Source organism: Hippopotamus amphibius, chromosome 17, assembly GCF_030028045.1.
Source record: "Hippopotamus amphibius kiboko isolate mHipAmp2 chromosome 17, mHipAmp2.hap2, whole genome shotgun sequence".
In the NCBI taxonomy this organism is placed as follows: Eukaryota; Metazoa; Chordata; class Mammalia; order Artiodactyla; family Hippopotamidae; genus Hippopotamus; species Hippopotamus amphibius.
In genome coordinates this window covers 23793470-23808373 of record NC_080202.1, presented here as the reverse complement: position 1 = coordinate 23808373, position 14904 = coordinate 23793470, and the positions used below count along the sequence as shown (strand labels likewise).

At 58.5% G+C, this 14904-nt stretch overlaps 1 protein-coding gene across 7 annotated transcripts in view; it reads right to left on the bottom strand.

The window, feature by feature from the left end:
- Positions 1 to 785: 785 nt before the first annotated feature.
- Positions 786 to 14904, bottom strand: part of BCAS3 (BCAS3 microtubule associated cell migration factor) — a 546169-nt gene continuing 532050 nt past the window's right edge. For 4 of the 7 annotated variants that reach the window (XM_057713962.1, XM_057713968.1, XM_057713963.1 and 1 more), the window contains 2 exons: positions 13892 to 13957; positions 786 to 1582 (listed from right to left, as the gene is read on the bottom strand). In XM_057713962.1, coding sequence (XP_057569945.1) covers positions 1434 to 1582; positions 13892 to 13957 — 215 coding nt within the window. In that variant the 3' untranslated portion in view covers positions 786 to 1433. Of the gene's footprint in view, positions 1583 to 4909; positions 5001 to 13891; positions 13958 to 14904 lie in introns of all 7 variants that reach the window. The other 3 variants (XM_057713964.1, XM_057713969.1, XM_057713966.1) reach the window with 3 other exon arrangements.

Below are 14904 nucleotides of genomic sequence, written 5' to 3'. Positions count from 1 at the left end.
GGAGGGCACTGAAGATTAAATCTCTCCTCAGGCTCCAGCGTCGGATGGGGTGTGTGTCAAGAGGGCGGGGGCCAAGAAGCTCCCCCGCGCTGGCTGGATGGGAAGGCCTGCTTGTTTATGTCAACTCTTCCGTGGCTGTGATATTAAACTTCACCCCAAACCACACCTGGCTCAGTGGGTTTCCTTCAATCCTCCCAGGCCTCTCCGGAGTCTCGGGGAAGGCGGGACTGGGGCTAGCATTCATCTCCTTCTTGTTCAACACTCCCCTGCTCCTGTCTCCTTCCTGCCATCCACTTCAGGTCCAGAATTGGGACGTGGGAGGGGAACCACATCAGGAACTTGTCATCCAAGGTTCCAGCCGGGTTTCACGGGAGACCCACCTTCACCTGACCACCCTTCACCTTCTGAGTTTGAAAAAAGAGCTAATGACAGGGAGCCTGTCCGAAAGATAAGACCAGTCTTCGTCAGGCTCTCCTCCCCACAGCAGCCCAGCAGCACGTGCCAAGGACCTGACCAGCCCTGACTGCCACAGCCAGGGAGGGTCCGGGCCTGCGGTGCCCCCAGAACTCTGGTAACAGGCAAAAAGGTCGGAGAGTGGATTTAAGTCAGACCCCACCCAAATTCCAGAGTAAACATCTTCCTTCTCCTTCCTCCCCTCTCCCTGACTCCCCCTCAGCTGCATATGTCAAGGTGGGGGTGTTGGGAGCAGGGACACACGGTCAGGCCCACAGGACTACGCTCAGCACTCGGAGAGGACCCTGACCCCAACAACTCAGGGATGGACACCAATTGCAGCGTGATTTATTGAACAAGACGTGCACTTTTTGACAGGGCCTCAGTAACCACGGTTTCCTTCACTGAACAGTACAGGACCAGGATAAAAGGGCTTACAGACAAGAAAGACAAATCCTTTCCATGAGCCAAAGGGGAGAGAAAGGAGGAAGAGGGGCTTCTCCTTCCTTCCTCCTTCCCTAATACTCTGGGCCTCAGTTCAACGCCAGAGGGAGATTGGCCAAGGGAAGCTGGGCGGCGTGTGCCAAAGCCAGGAGTGGGCTGGGGCTGTCCACTCAGGGCCAAAGTGCCCTCCAAGCCACCCACCCTCTCCCCACCCACACCCCCTGAGGGTCTGGTTAGAAAATACAAAAGCAGGTCCAAAGCAGGACATCGTGTGCAAACGGAGGAGGGGACGGAGCTTCTGCAGAGTTTCTCTTGGCCATGGCCCCGCTGATGGGGGGCAGAGGTCAGACTGCGCCGAGGTGCTTTGGAGAAGGGTCTCTTCTCCATCCAGGGAGGGTGGGCGGCTGTTGTCACGAAGCTTGGGGGAGGGGTTGGTAAAAGAGGAGCAGAGTCTGAAGGGTAGGGCCAGAGGGGGGCTTCTCCCCCTCCCTGCAGCAGGTGAGTGGGCCGGCCAGTCAGAAGCAGGTTGCTGGTACCTACGGGAAGTTGGTAGGGAAGAGGCTGAGGGGCTGACTCTCATTGGTGGGCAGCGGAGATCGGTAGCCATCAAAGTTTCTCGGGATGCTGCCGCTGGTGGAACCGGAGCTGTTACTCAGAGTCTCGATGCTTCCCTCTCGCTGTAGTTCTGCAAGACAGAAGCAGGGCCAGGCCTGGTCAACGTGCGGTCTTGTGGTGTGTGTGTGTGTGGGGGGTGCACCGTCGGCTGGGCTGCTGGCCTTGAGACCCCAACCTGGGTCTGTTTACATCCTTCGGGGGCGGGGGGGGGACGGATGGGCCAGGTGGCAGCTCTGGTCACAGGGAGGCTCAGCCAGAGGAGGGAGAAGCCCCCTTAGCTGGCAGGCTCCAGTCGCTCCCTCATTGTGGGAACCCCTTTAGCCAGAAGTACGGCCGCCCTGATGACCTGTCTGGACCGCACTGCCATACGTGGGGCACATGCCCACGCCTGCACACACACACACGTGCTCAGCCAGCATGCTCCCCCAGCTCCGCCAGAGACTCCCGTCCTGAAGCTACGAGTCTGGCAGGAGGGGAGAAGCCAGGACATGGGAAGGACCAAAGCTCCCCCTTCTGATCTGTCCTTCCCTCCCCTCCCAGGGCGCTTCCACCCCAGCTTAGCCACTCACTTGCTCACTCATTCTCACCCACACAATCTGCCTGCTGGCCAAGGCCCAGTTCATCTGGGGCACCTCCTGGAAAGTGTCCTATTTCCCTGCAAGAGGGAATGCCTGGTTTGAGAGGGGCCTACTTGCCTGGAGTGCCTCCTTTCTCCTTTCCTCTGGGCTCCCAAGTGTCCCGGAGGCCCCCCAAATGTACACGCTCAGAAAAAAGCAGGCAGGGAGGCTTCCATCGCCTCCTCTGCCCCTACCCTCACATCAGCACAGCCACGCTACCATCTTGGATTACGGCAACTGGCTCCGTCTCATTGGGCTCTGGGCACCTTATTCAACTGCCCCACCATCTCTGGATCCAAGACAAGTACTTGAGTAGGTGGGCTGGGAACAGACTTCCTGGCATGCCGAATGCAAGGAAGAAATAATTACTTCTTGGCTTTCTGAAAGTGTCCACTTCCCATCCCCTTTCCCGCACAGTGGGCTCTGAGATGAGGGCACACACATCCCTGGGCAAACTCTGGGCCCCAAGCCAAGATGTGGTACCTGCAACCTCTCCTTCCCCAAGGTACACCTGCCCAGGACTGAGGGGGTCTTGCCTGTCCAGCCCAGGAGCCCAGGACCTCAAAGCAGTGATTTGAAACAGCAAGGTGTGCTTGAATGTTACACTTGTCTGGTCTCCTTTATCTCCAGCCTGCGCGCGCTCCCAGGCCCCCTGCCACCATACACACGGCACAGCTGGCTTTGGTTAGGGAATGGGTCATGGCCTTTACTCCTGGGCTGGCCATCACCAGCCAGCCAGGAAGTAACCACTGACCCCCACTCCCTGTGGGCGACCCCCAAAGCACCATGGTGGCCCAGCAGCGGCAGCCACAGAGTGGGTTAGGGGAGTCTGTGCTGCCCTCCTTCAGAGCAGGCTCCTGGTCCTGTGTGAGGTGTGAGGGGCCCTCAGGCTGTGTCCCAGGGGCCTGGGCCCAGGCGGCAAGGGTGAGTCTGGACACCAGAACATCTCAGCAGATGGGGGCTGTGGACACAGACGACAGGCCTGGCGGTGGCTCCTGATCGCCAAGAGACGCTGGCCGCCCCATCGGGCCCAACCCTAAGAAAGGCGAGAGTTATCTAGATGTGGACAGAAAACGAGGCCCCTGCGTGGGCTCTCTCCTTCCCCACGCGCCCTCTAGCCTCACCCTCATCTGGGAGCACAGGCCATTGTGCCAAGAGAGGGACAGGACTGGAAAGCAAAGAACAGACCCTGGGATTGCTACCCGGAAGCTTCAGACTCCAAGACAGCTCCCTCCCATCCCTTCCTTCCCTGCAAGCAAGCCAAGCCGAAGAGTCGGGGGGGAGACTCCTGGTTTCAGAGGCCCCTGCCCTGGTGCAGGCCGTCCCGGCACTAGGGGGCGCTGACAGCAGGGCCAGGAGGGCGGGAGAGAGGAGCCGCGGCCGCTGCAAGGCAGGCAGGGGCTTCCCGGGCCCCTGGACACGCGGCCCGAGGCAGACAGCCCCAGGTGAAGGAGCAGGAAAGGCCACCAGCATGGGGCAGGCGGGCTGGGAGGCCGGTCGGCCGTTGTTGATGCACAGTGCCGGCACCGCCACACTGCCGAGGAGGCGGAGGGGCTGGGGGCCCGGGGCCGCGCGCGGCACCCCCAGCCCGCGGCACAGGCCCGCGGCGACCCCTCCGCAGCCACAGCGACCCGCCCCGCCCGTCTGGGCGGCGCCCCTCATCCCGCCCTGGGACCGTGCAGGGACAGTTGCCAAAGGGATTGACTGCTCTCAGGGGCCAGGTAGAGCCCGAGCTGTTCTGCTCATGGTTTCTCTTCACCCGTGAGGCCTGGGATGTGAGGGGCGTGGCTCCCATCCCCCAGGACCACCAGGCTCTGGTGAATTTCTGTCCCGTCCGCCTCCCCCAGCCTCTTCCCTTCTCTCCATGCCCACGGCCACTGCCGGGTTAGGCCTGTGCTTCCTGCCTGGATCATTTCCAAAGCTCCCTACTGGTCTCCTGACCTCCAGACCCCCCCTCTCCAAGCCACCGCATCCCAAAGCGGGAGTGTTCTGTCTACAGCACAGACCTCACCTTGCTTTTCCTCTGCTTAAAAGTCTTCATCGTCTCCTAAGGGTCCTCAGGATAAGGTCTAAACCCCTCAGCTCTATCACACTGCCTTCCACGACCCCCCTCCCACAGGTCCCCACCTCACGAATTTGGATTTGAGGAACCCGAGTAATGAGCGGGCCGTCTGGGGGCCTCCCCAGGCTGCTGCCTTAGGCCTCTGGGCCTGTGTTCATCCAGCTCCATCTGACAGAAAAGCCTTTCCCAGGCTCCCTTGGCCCCCAGGACACCTACTCATCTTTGAAGCTTAGCACGACCGCGAGCCTGTGCCGTTGCCGTGGCAGAGCTGGCCGGGCCCTACTGCGCTCTGTACTGACTCCTGTCCCAGGCCCTCTAGCACGCGTGTCCCCATCCAGGTGGGGGGTCCCTCGGGGGCCAGTACTGTGCTTTATCTTTGTATTCCCTAGTGCTACAGGGCCTAGAAAACAGTTGGTGCTCAAAAGGTATTTCTTGAATGAATGAATGAATGAGTGAGTGAGTGGTGAGTGAGTGATGGGGTAAGAGCATATGGGGTTTCTTCTGCAGCATGACTACCAGTGAAAGAACCAGGGGCCCGGCTGGTCAGGGCACTTTCCTACATGCCTCTGTCAACCCCTTTCTCTTCTCAGTGAGACAGGATGATGGGTGTGTGCAGAAGTGAATGTGGATGTGGAGGACAGGTGCACACGGTCCCCCCTCAGGTCACCCGGCCGCCCAGCCCTCAGAGCAAGCGGCAAACGGAAGTGTGCAGCCTTACCTTCCTCCATCCCGAACACATGCTTTGTTACTGTTGGGTTGCTCACGGACGCTGGGCTGTTGGCATTGTTTTTTTTTTCCTTTTTTTTTCCCTTTTGAAAAGAAAAGCATTGAGGAATCTTTTGGGAAAAGATCTGGACAATGATGGAGAAGTACACTGATCTCTGCAAGCAGGAGGAGAGGGTGTCAGGAGGTGTGGGGAGGTCACACCGGGAGGAGGGTAAGCTTGCAGAATTCTGCAGTGACATGCATGTGTAGGGGGCTGGGGACCAGTCCTGGGGGTCCCAGGGATGGAACTGTTGTGACAGAGCCAAGACACCCTTCGGCGAGGGTGCCGGGACGGGAGCTGCACACGGAGCAGGAGGAGGAGCTCTGGGGAGGGGAGAGAAGGGGCCTCTGGCCCATGCAGTGCCGGAGGGCGCCCCGTGCAGGTGGGATGCCACGAGAGGAAGAGGAGACAGAGAAAGGCTGCCGAGTTTCAGGAGACACCTCCAGATGTTTTGACTTAGTGGCCCAGCTCTGGCTGTCGCCCTCCTCCCCCAATCCCAAGATCCCTGGGTCTGAACAGCTCTCCTGCAGCTGAGGGGGACTTGTGGGGAAAGCCCACCAGAAACCTGCCAGGGCTGCAGGAAAGAGAGCTGGGGGCTTGTGGTGGGGGACTAAGCAAGAGTCCCCGGCAGCCTCCTCACTCAGAAGTCTGGATTCTGGCTGGTGGGAAAAAGCTAGTGCTAAAGGAGGCTGCTCTCCAGGCCTCAAAGCAAGGTAGGGGATGAGCAGTAATTCCCAGATAAGGGATTGGACTCGGACAGAAAATCTTATTGTGACCTGACATTCTCCAGCACCTCTGTGCCCCTGGGAGGTGGGTGCTGGTCTCCCCATCTTGCAGGCAGCAAAGCCAAAGAGCAGGAAGCCACTGGTTCTGGGTGCATAACATGCCCCCCCCCACCCCCACCCCAACCCCAGAGAGAACAGGGCCAGTGCAGGCCCCAAGGACAGAGATGTGACCACCCCAGGCATCACTAAGACTGGCTCCAATGCCCCCCACTGGCTGTATCCACCCAGTCCCTGTGGCTCTTTTTGGAAAACGGGCCTGCTACCCACAGCTGCCCCTCTATGCCATGGGTCAGGATGGGCAAGCCACAGGGGGTAGGGGGGCAGTGGAATGAGCAGCAACTGAAGAAGAGGAGCCTCGGCTCTCATGAAATAAGCAAAGGACGGAGAAAGCTCAGCCCTCATGCTGCCCTCACTCTGTACGGAGCCTGGCAAATTTCAAAGGTGTTGGAGGGGGCAAAAATGTGGCTGGCCTTGTTAGGGAGAAGCGACCCTGGTTCCCTGGGTGTGTATGCCAACGGAGACCTGGGGAGCACGTGAGAAGGCAGGAGCTTGGCTAACCACAAACACTGCCCCCCTCTTGGGCTGGGCCACGCTGGATGAGGGAGCCTGTCTTCTGTCCTCACTCCATCACCACTCCGGCCCCTCATCTCACAGCAGGATGCTGCGGCCCCTTTGCAAAGGCAGGAGCAGCAGAGACTGGCTCCTGGGAGCTGTGGGTGGGTGCCAATGCGCAGGGCGGGGCTCCACTTGGGGAGAGGCAGAGGATGAGGCAGGAAAGGGACACTCACACAGCACAGGGGATGGCCGGGGGCAGGGCACATGCCCTCTCTGACTTCCCCCCGGAGTGCTGGCCCCCAACGATGCTTCACCCTGGAGGTGCTTCTCCCTGGAACTGTCCTCTCCCTTGGGTACAGACCCTTTACTCCCCTGTGGTAAGGAAAGTGCCAGGATGGCCTGGGGGCTGAACACCTGGCAAAGGATGGACTTTTGGGGACAGACTGGACGCAGGTCTCTTCACAGAACAGTCACTTCTACTAAGCGCTACGGTCTTGGTTCCCCCATCGCTGGGGAGGGGGTGCAATGCTGAGGACACAGGGCCTACGTGAGCTCTGGGAGCTGCTGAGAGAGCCCAGGAGGGCAGAGGACCTCAGGGGGGAGGGCAGGAGTGAAGTCCTACTTTGGGCCTGACCTTCTCCAGGCCTCTTCCAGGCCGGAGGGCAGTGGGGGTGGCTGGCCGATCACAGACCCCGAGGGAAGCCCCTCTGGCTTCTGGTAAGTGGGGGCATCGTGGAGAGCCCAAGTCTCAGGACTTGGCTGAGGGAGGCCTGTTTCTGGGACCTCACAGGGTCAGTGAGGGCAGTGCTGTGTGTGTGTCTGGGCAGAGGGTGATCAGGACCCCTGGCTCAGCCCCCAGGCCGCCCTGGCACGTCTCTCACCACAAAGGGAGCGGCCTTTACTGCTGGGCCCTCTGGCGTGCTTGGAGGCTCCAGCCGGCCCGGCTCTGCACACTTAGCCTCATTAACGGGGTTTGCAGAGCACTTTTATTGGGCCCTGGCCGCAGCCACACACCCCAGTCCCAAGCCAACCACCCAGGCGGCCTGGGGGGAGCAGGAGTAGACCTCAGGGTGGAGTCTTACGTGACACCCGCCGCCCACTTCCAGCAGAGAGAAGGGAGAACACCCCCCACCCCTCAGCCTCAAGGGCCTGAGGAGGGGGGAGGGGCGGTGTCGGTCCCGGTGGGGGAGGCAGATTAGGGACGTGGGTAAGCACACAGGCTCTGGCCCCTGCCACCTGGGAGCCTTGGGGCAAGTTACTCAACCTCTGTGCCTCAGTTTCCTGCGCAGGAGGATAACAATGTCTGTTTCACAGCGCGGCTGTAGAATTAAATTAAATAATGCATGCAGAGTGCATCACCAAGTGCTTAAAGCTTCCCGTCAGCAAATGTGAGTTACTCTTATTGTTGCAATTGTATTAGTGACTGTGATTACCCACAGGACCTCAGGGTCCCTCTCCACCTTCCCTTCCCAGCAGGTGTCTCTGCCACCCAGGCCCCCACCGGTTCACGCCGCCCCCCTCTTCCCCACTGGACCTTGGGAAAGAGTCTTTCTTTTTAATCAAGAAATGGCCTGAAGAGGAAGATGGCAGATATGTGTTTACCGCTTTTCATGTCCCTCCTTGCCTCTTTCAAAATACCCTCTTCCAAGCTGGAAAATAAATTTCCAACCCTGCTGACGTGCATTGATTTTTCCCTCCTGCATCCACCTCCCAGCCCTCCCCCTTCAGCAGGGCCTGTGTTTAAGCCCCCTGCCTGGGCTGGGCCCAGTGGTACCCCAGGGCAGCGGGTGGCCGCAGAGCACACAGCAGTCCGCCAAACTGCCCCATCTTGCCCAGTGCCTGGCTCAGAGGAAGTCTGCAAACAGAAATGGTTTCAACCCCCTCCTGCTGTGAGCGTTCTTAGCTGGGAAGTGAGGCCGGGCCGGGGGGGGGGGGGGGGGGGGGGGGGCGGGGCGGGGGCGCAGGGGGAAGGGGTCCTGTGACCAGGAGGTTAGGGAATTTTAGCATCTTCCCTGAAGGGGGAATACAGAGATGAGACCAGGGGGCCACAGGACTGCTGCAAGTTCAGCAAATGGATCCCAATGGGGTCTGCTCCAAGCAATCGACGTTGTCAGCAAAGGGCCACCAACAAGGGTCTGGAACCAGCTCTGCAAACTGGGGCTTGGAGAGAGAGGCGCTCAGGAGGTGGGGGGCTTGACTGCATGCTGCGGGGCTGAGGAAGTCTGTCAGCTTCCTGGTGCTGGAACCCAAGGAGATGACCCTGATGCCAACGGGGGGGGTAGCCCTGGTGGACACAGCGATGGGCTGCTTGTCTTACACCAGCCCTGCGCCTGGAAACGACGGTTCTCTCTTCCAGAGTGTGGCTCAGGGAGGTGGCGGTCTGTCTTTTCAGGGAGACAGAGATGGAGGCGGCTGAGATCGCCTCTGAAAACCCTGACAGCTCTGTCAGAGACCACACTCTGGGTTGGAGCCAGCCTCGGCCCCAGGGTACTTTTTAGGAGGTTAAAAGGGCAGCAGTTAAAGGAGGCAGCCTGTAGGAAGGCCTTGATTTTCTTCACACCCCAACACACCCACCTGAGGCCACCTGGCTCCCCTGCACCTTCCCTTTTCCCATCCCCTCAGCCCTGTGGTGTCCCCCGCCTCAGGCTCCCCCCTCAGGCTCCAGAGCCTGCAGAGATGCCGACAGACCAGGGATCCTCTTCACCCACCAACAGCAGGTCTTGGAAGGATGGGGCCTGGGGTGGGAGGCGCTGAGAAGGTATCACCTTTCTCCTCCAGCAGGAGTTTTTATTCCCCTCCCAGACATACTCTGGAAGGAAGGAGGGCGGTTTCTCGAAGCCGAGGGGCTGAGGGTGAAAAGGCCCTTCCGCCTTCCCATAACAGGAGTCCTGGTCTGGGTGATGGAATGAGGGAGTGGATGAGAAGATGGCTAACCACGGCCTGGGTATCTCCGGAGCTTCACCTCTGTGTCTCAGCACAGAGCCCCAGCCACCGACACCACCTACTCCTGGTCATCTCACCACACACTCAGGCTGGGGTCCCTGAGAGCTTGTGCCCATGGCCCGAGTCCTGCAGCCAGGGGGCAGGTACACGCCTTCCTTCCTGGCAGGAGTCTCTTCCAACCCCCAGGGCTCCCACAAACACGCTTTCTTATCTCCTTGCCCAGCTCTTGTTCCTGACCCCGCAGGCACTGAGACCCAGAACGACGCAGGGTGAGGCCAAGGCCACATGGCCTGCCTCGCCTCTCACCAACCCCTCCCCCTGCCAGTTCCAAACATTAAGGGCACGTGTCTGTTGCTCTTCGCTCAGGTACCTAGAACTGTTTCCCTCGGCCACTGGGGCCAGGTACAGGTGCCTGATCACCTCAGGCTTTACAGGGAGACCTGAGGCCGAAGGGAGACCTCAGACCCTTCTGGGTACCCACGGGCCGCTCCCTGGAAGGTGAACATCGTGATCAGTACCTGGAAAGGATGACTGAGGAGACTGGCAAGTGGAGAGCCCTCTCTGTGCCTCCGGTTCCACCCAGAAAAACTGGAGGAAAGGCACATCACCATTTCCCCTCCAATAGGAAAGGTCCTCAGGCCTTTAGAACCCCTATTCACGACAGCAGGCCAGTCTGGCATTCGTGCCTGGAGACAGGGGCATAGCGGTAGGCTAGATCCCCGAATTCCTGGTGGGCCCCGTGGGGATGACAGGAGAGGAGCACGCTGGAATGTTGGGGAAGGGCGACTCAAAGCAGAAAAAAAGAGGGGGAGGGACGGAGGCTGAAGAATGAGGAAGGGCATCCTCCATCCTCCACCCCCTCTTCCCCGGCAGCCGGCTGCCTGCGTGCAAGCGTGCGTGCGTGTGTGTGCGTGTGTTGGGGGTGGGGCAGGGAGCAGAGCATCTGAGTTCCAGGCAGAGACGCTCACAGCGCAGCCCCAGATCCCTTCCCAGCCTTAGGTGGTATTTGCCAGAGAGTGGGCTGGCCTGTCTGCGGGCTGGAGCCTTTCCCCAGGTCCCGCCTACAACAGTCATGATGGGGCACCAACCCCAGGCAGGGAAAGATCAGGAAGGCGGCCACAACCCACGCTCCAGGAACCCACGTGACCCAAGCCCTCTCAAGTCTTGCCTTAAGGAGAAGAGAGTGGGATCACCCACCCAGGTCACCTCAACCAGGACCCCATGTGTGGGGACCCTCTTGGTGCCACTACCTCTGTGTAACTTTAAGTCCTGACCCAGGCAGAGTATGTCCTGTCACAGCATATTATACTTGGGGACCGCAAAGGCTGAGCTGACCTGGCTCACGGGTCCCCGGTTTTGAGTTATGTGATAAATCTGGCTGAAACCATGTTTGAGATCAGTCAGATGCAGGAGCAGCCTTGAGCTGAACCTCCCTGTGGATGGCGGGGGGGGGGGGGGGGGGGGGGGAGGTGGGGAGGGGGAGGAGAACTTGCTCTAGCCTCAGCTCTGCTGCAGACGTGCGAACGATGTGGGCAAGCCCCTTCACTTCTCATCTGCTTCACCATCTGTCAGGCAGGAGGGGAGGGGCTGCTCTGCTGACCTCACTGGGCATGTGAGGCTCCAGAGAGAAGAGGTTGTGAAGGTGCTTCAGGAAGCAGGATACACCCTGATCTCGTGGGAGAGATGGCTCTCACTGCCGTGGGTTCCTGGTTAGAAAGCCCAGGTTGCCATCTCTGATGCTTCGGCAGGCTGAGGCCCCTGGAGCAGTGATCCTCACCCAGGAGGGCCCGAAATGCCCCCTCCAACTCCAGGCCAGCAGCACGACACTGGGGGCAGAGCTGCGGCCGATGCCATCTGAGGTGGATGCAGGAGGGTAGCATGGCAGGAGAGGATGCCCAGCCCAGTGCTAGACGGGTCTCCTTTGTATGCATCTGCACGCGGGGCCCTGTGAACATGCCCACTCAGCACAGCTCTGGGGAGGACACAGGGCTTGGAAACTGTCCCACAGAACCAGGTGTCCGGCAGCCAGCCTTGACCTGCCTGCCTCCTGAAGTCCAGCCTTGAAGCTCGGAAGACCCCACCGAGCTCCAGGGCGGGGTCTTCCTGAGCCGCCCTCTGGGGCTGTGGGAGAGCGCAGGGGCCCGCGGACCACAGGAGAGATGCTGCTCCTTGAACAGGGCTGGCCTGATGGGCTTGAGCCACATCTGGTTCTCATTCAAATGTCCAAACGTAATTAAATTCTCTCCGACGCAGCGGAAGAGTTTGGTAAGATGTGGCTTTCCCCTTCCATCAAGGTTAAGAAATCACCATCTCTCATTCCACGGGCTGACCCAATCTCCTCCCTGCCTCTGATCTGTCCCATTCTATAAAGCTAAGGCCTCTGCTCTGATCTGTGTTCTAGGGCTGGTGGGGCCAGGGCCCGTGCGGGAGGCCTGGCGCCCCCTCCCCTACTGTCCCACTTACCCACCTGAGAGGACAAACAGCTGAGGCCAAAGCAGCACGTTAACTGAGCAAGTTAGTGCACTGCGGGCTGGGCGGGGGCGGGGAGGTGAGTGGCCCTGGGGACACAGCTGCCAAGCCCAGGCTGGCCTCGGGGACACACCGGTGTCCTCCTTCCACTACCTAGATGCGCCGTGTCTTGTAACACCCTGCCGAGGGATCCCCTCTCTGTAGTTCCCCACAACAGGATGCACTTGAGTCTCTGGCCTGGCCCTAGTGCTCTCTGGGGGAAAGGGAGCCTCCCACCGTCAGGGCAGGGTGAGGCAGCCTGCCTGCCCACCCCCACGTACAGAGGAGGGAGGCATGAAAGACGCAGAGGAGTGGAGAAGGCCAGGAGTGGCCTGGGAGCCTTCTCCAGGAATCCCTGGGACCTCCACGTCTCCCAGGCTTGCTGGTCATTTCTGGCCTGTCAGGGCTCCGAACGGGTTAACAGGCAGCAGGGTCCAAGGTGCAGGCCTTGGTGAGAGGGAGGCTGGCCCGCTCAACAGAAGGGAGGCCCACTCACCCGAGGCTTTGGTGCCTCTCCCCAGCCTCCCGTTCAGACTTCCCTGAATTCAAGCAGAACATCCCCTTTTCCAGCTTCCCTTCCCAACTGAGTATCTTCAGTTTACGGTTTCTTCTGACTTAGGGATTTATGACTTTCATGGTAATGGGTTCCATTCTACTTCCTCTATGTCTATTTTTCTAATCTTTGTGGTACCGGCTTTACGAGAGTTTCTTAATAAGGCGGGGTATTATTCTTTTCGAAACAAACTGTCCTGCAAGTTAATGACTTCGAGTGGGTGTGCATGCTCCCCAGAGACACATGGGGGCTGGGGAGGGGATAACCAGGGTGGGCGTAGAGAAGAATCTTCTAGATTAAATACAGTCCCTTTCAGACTCTTGGCCAGCTCCTGAACTAGAGTCCCCCAGGCTGCTCAGCAACGTCCCTATCTGAGATCTAGGACCACTTTTAGGCGCACGTGGCATTTCCACAACCAGGGATGCTCACCCTGGAGATGGGCACAGCACACACAGCAGTCCCAACAATGCTGACCTGACTCTAAGTAGGAATGATTTTGTATATTTGTTTCCAAATGGTAAACTTTAGTTTAGTAATGGATTTAATTTAATTCCTTGGTGGCATTACTGCCAAGGCCATGTGGCTGGTGCCTTCATATCAGTGAAGGTTTTAAGGAAATGAACCTAGTTCTTGGTTCCGTCGTCCTAGGCCAAGCTTAGCTAAGACAGTGGCAGCGGGGTCAAGGTCTCTGTTGCCTCTGTTAGGGTCCCAGCCTGTGATCTTGAACCCACAATCTCAAGTCTCGATTAATTGCTGCGGTGCCGCCCGTCCAGATGAAAAAGCAGGGCGGATGCTGGGTTTGCTTTTGTGCTCGGTCCACAGACTGGCTGCCTGGTGCCGGGGCTCTATTCATTATTCAATTCAGCTCGCTCAGACGAGCCTTTCCATTTGCTCCTCCAGGAGGAATAACAAATCTAGAAATGCAATTCCACTTTGCTGTATTAAGATATTGATTTGCCTGTCGAGTGGAAGTGCATTTGTTCTGTCAGCCCCCCTGTGGGCAGGAAGGGGTTAACCAAATGTTTATCACAAGGCTGGCTTCAGAGTTGAAAGTAATGTGATCAGTAATGAATTTTGTGTTACATTAGGTTGTATAAATGGACAGACAAGCGCAGACAACAAGTGGCCAGGAGTCGGGGCTAATCTAATGATGTAAAAATAGAGACAGCACCAATTATACTAGGGGCCAGCTCCAGGCTCCTGCAGGGACTGCAAATGAATAGGTACAAATCAAATTACTCACTAATAGACGCACTACAAGAGGGGCAGTCAATGGTAAATGCATTAGAGCCTAGTGACCTCTCTGCTCTGCACAGCAGAATCCGAAAATTTGACTTCCATCTTAAAAGTGGGGGGCAGGGAGAGAGGTTCTCAAAGGAACTCTTGTTGGGGGAAGAACGGCAACTACTCCCCATCCCAAATCAGTCCGTTGCCAGAAGGTACCTCTTGTCTGAGCCGACCTCTTGCCCTCGCTCCAATGCCTCCCGAAGCCTGAGCACCAGGGGGTGGGGGTGGGGGGGTGGCCTCTTGAGGGACAAAAAGAGCCGTGGATGAAGCCCTGCACACAGGCAAAGACAGGAAGTTACATACCAACACACTTCACAGCCATGTGTCTCTCAGGGGTGATGGTTTTTACGGCTACGTCAAGGGCTGTGTCTGCATTGAAAATAAAATATTTCTTTAAAGGGGATCACAACATGGACCTTTAAGAGAGCAGCCAGTGCCGAGATCAAAGGGAGTAGATATGAGAATCTGGTTTGACCACTGAGGGCTTTGCAGGGAATGCTCGTGGTCTGTTCCGAGGCACAGCACATGCAGGGTTTTCTCTATTTCTCACCAGCCTAAACTGGTCTATCCTTCCCACGGTTCCTCCTCCCGGTCGTGCCTATGTTCCTGCATGGGAAGGGGAGCAGGGAAGGCTGTGGAAGTACTGCCAGCACTTGGGCAGCCCCTCAGGTTTTCTTCCTCCTCTCGAATTCTATGAATGTAGAAAGCAGGCCTGAGGTTCCAAGCTGCTTGGCAGCCCTTGCTGGGCTGCTCGGAGAAGGCTCATGGAGACGTGCTCAAATGCATGAACCACACGCTCAGCTTCAGCTCCCAGTGGCTTGGATGTGAATAAAGTACAAAACCAAAGACTCTCCAAGCCTTCCAAGGACCCAGCCCATGCTCGGATGGAGGCGGGGGCCCTGGCTAGGCTTGGCCCACCTGCTCTTCCCTTCAACCCACCTCTAAGTCCAGCTACCAGTCACACCCATCAAAGTGGAGATGGTGTGCGGGTCCTGGCCAACTGGAGATGATGGGAACACGCCAGTAAAAGGAGCCCCCCGCCCCCACCCGGCCAGGGGAGGCGGGCACAGAATGGAAAAAATCATCCTGAACAAATGAAGCAACTGGATGTCAATTCTCCCCAAACTCAATTAAGCACACAGAGGGGTGGGGTTGCAAGCCATCGGGCTACACTAAATAAAATGTATGTGGGGGGAATCGGGGGAGGTCTGGGAAGCCTGGCGCTGGGCGATGCTGCTGGCACATTTTCAGATGCCTTCTGTAGCGGGCCTGCAGGTCCCTGGGGGCAGGGGTGGGGTTCAGAGAGAAGTGGGCAA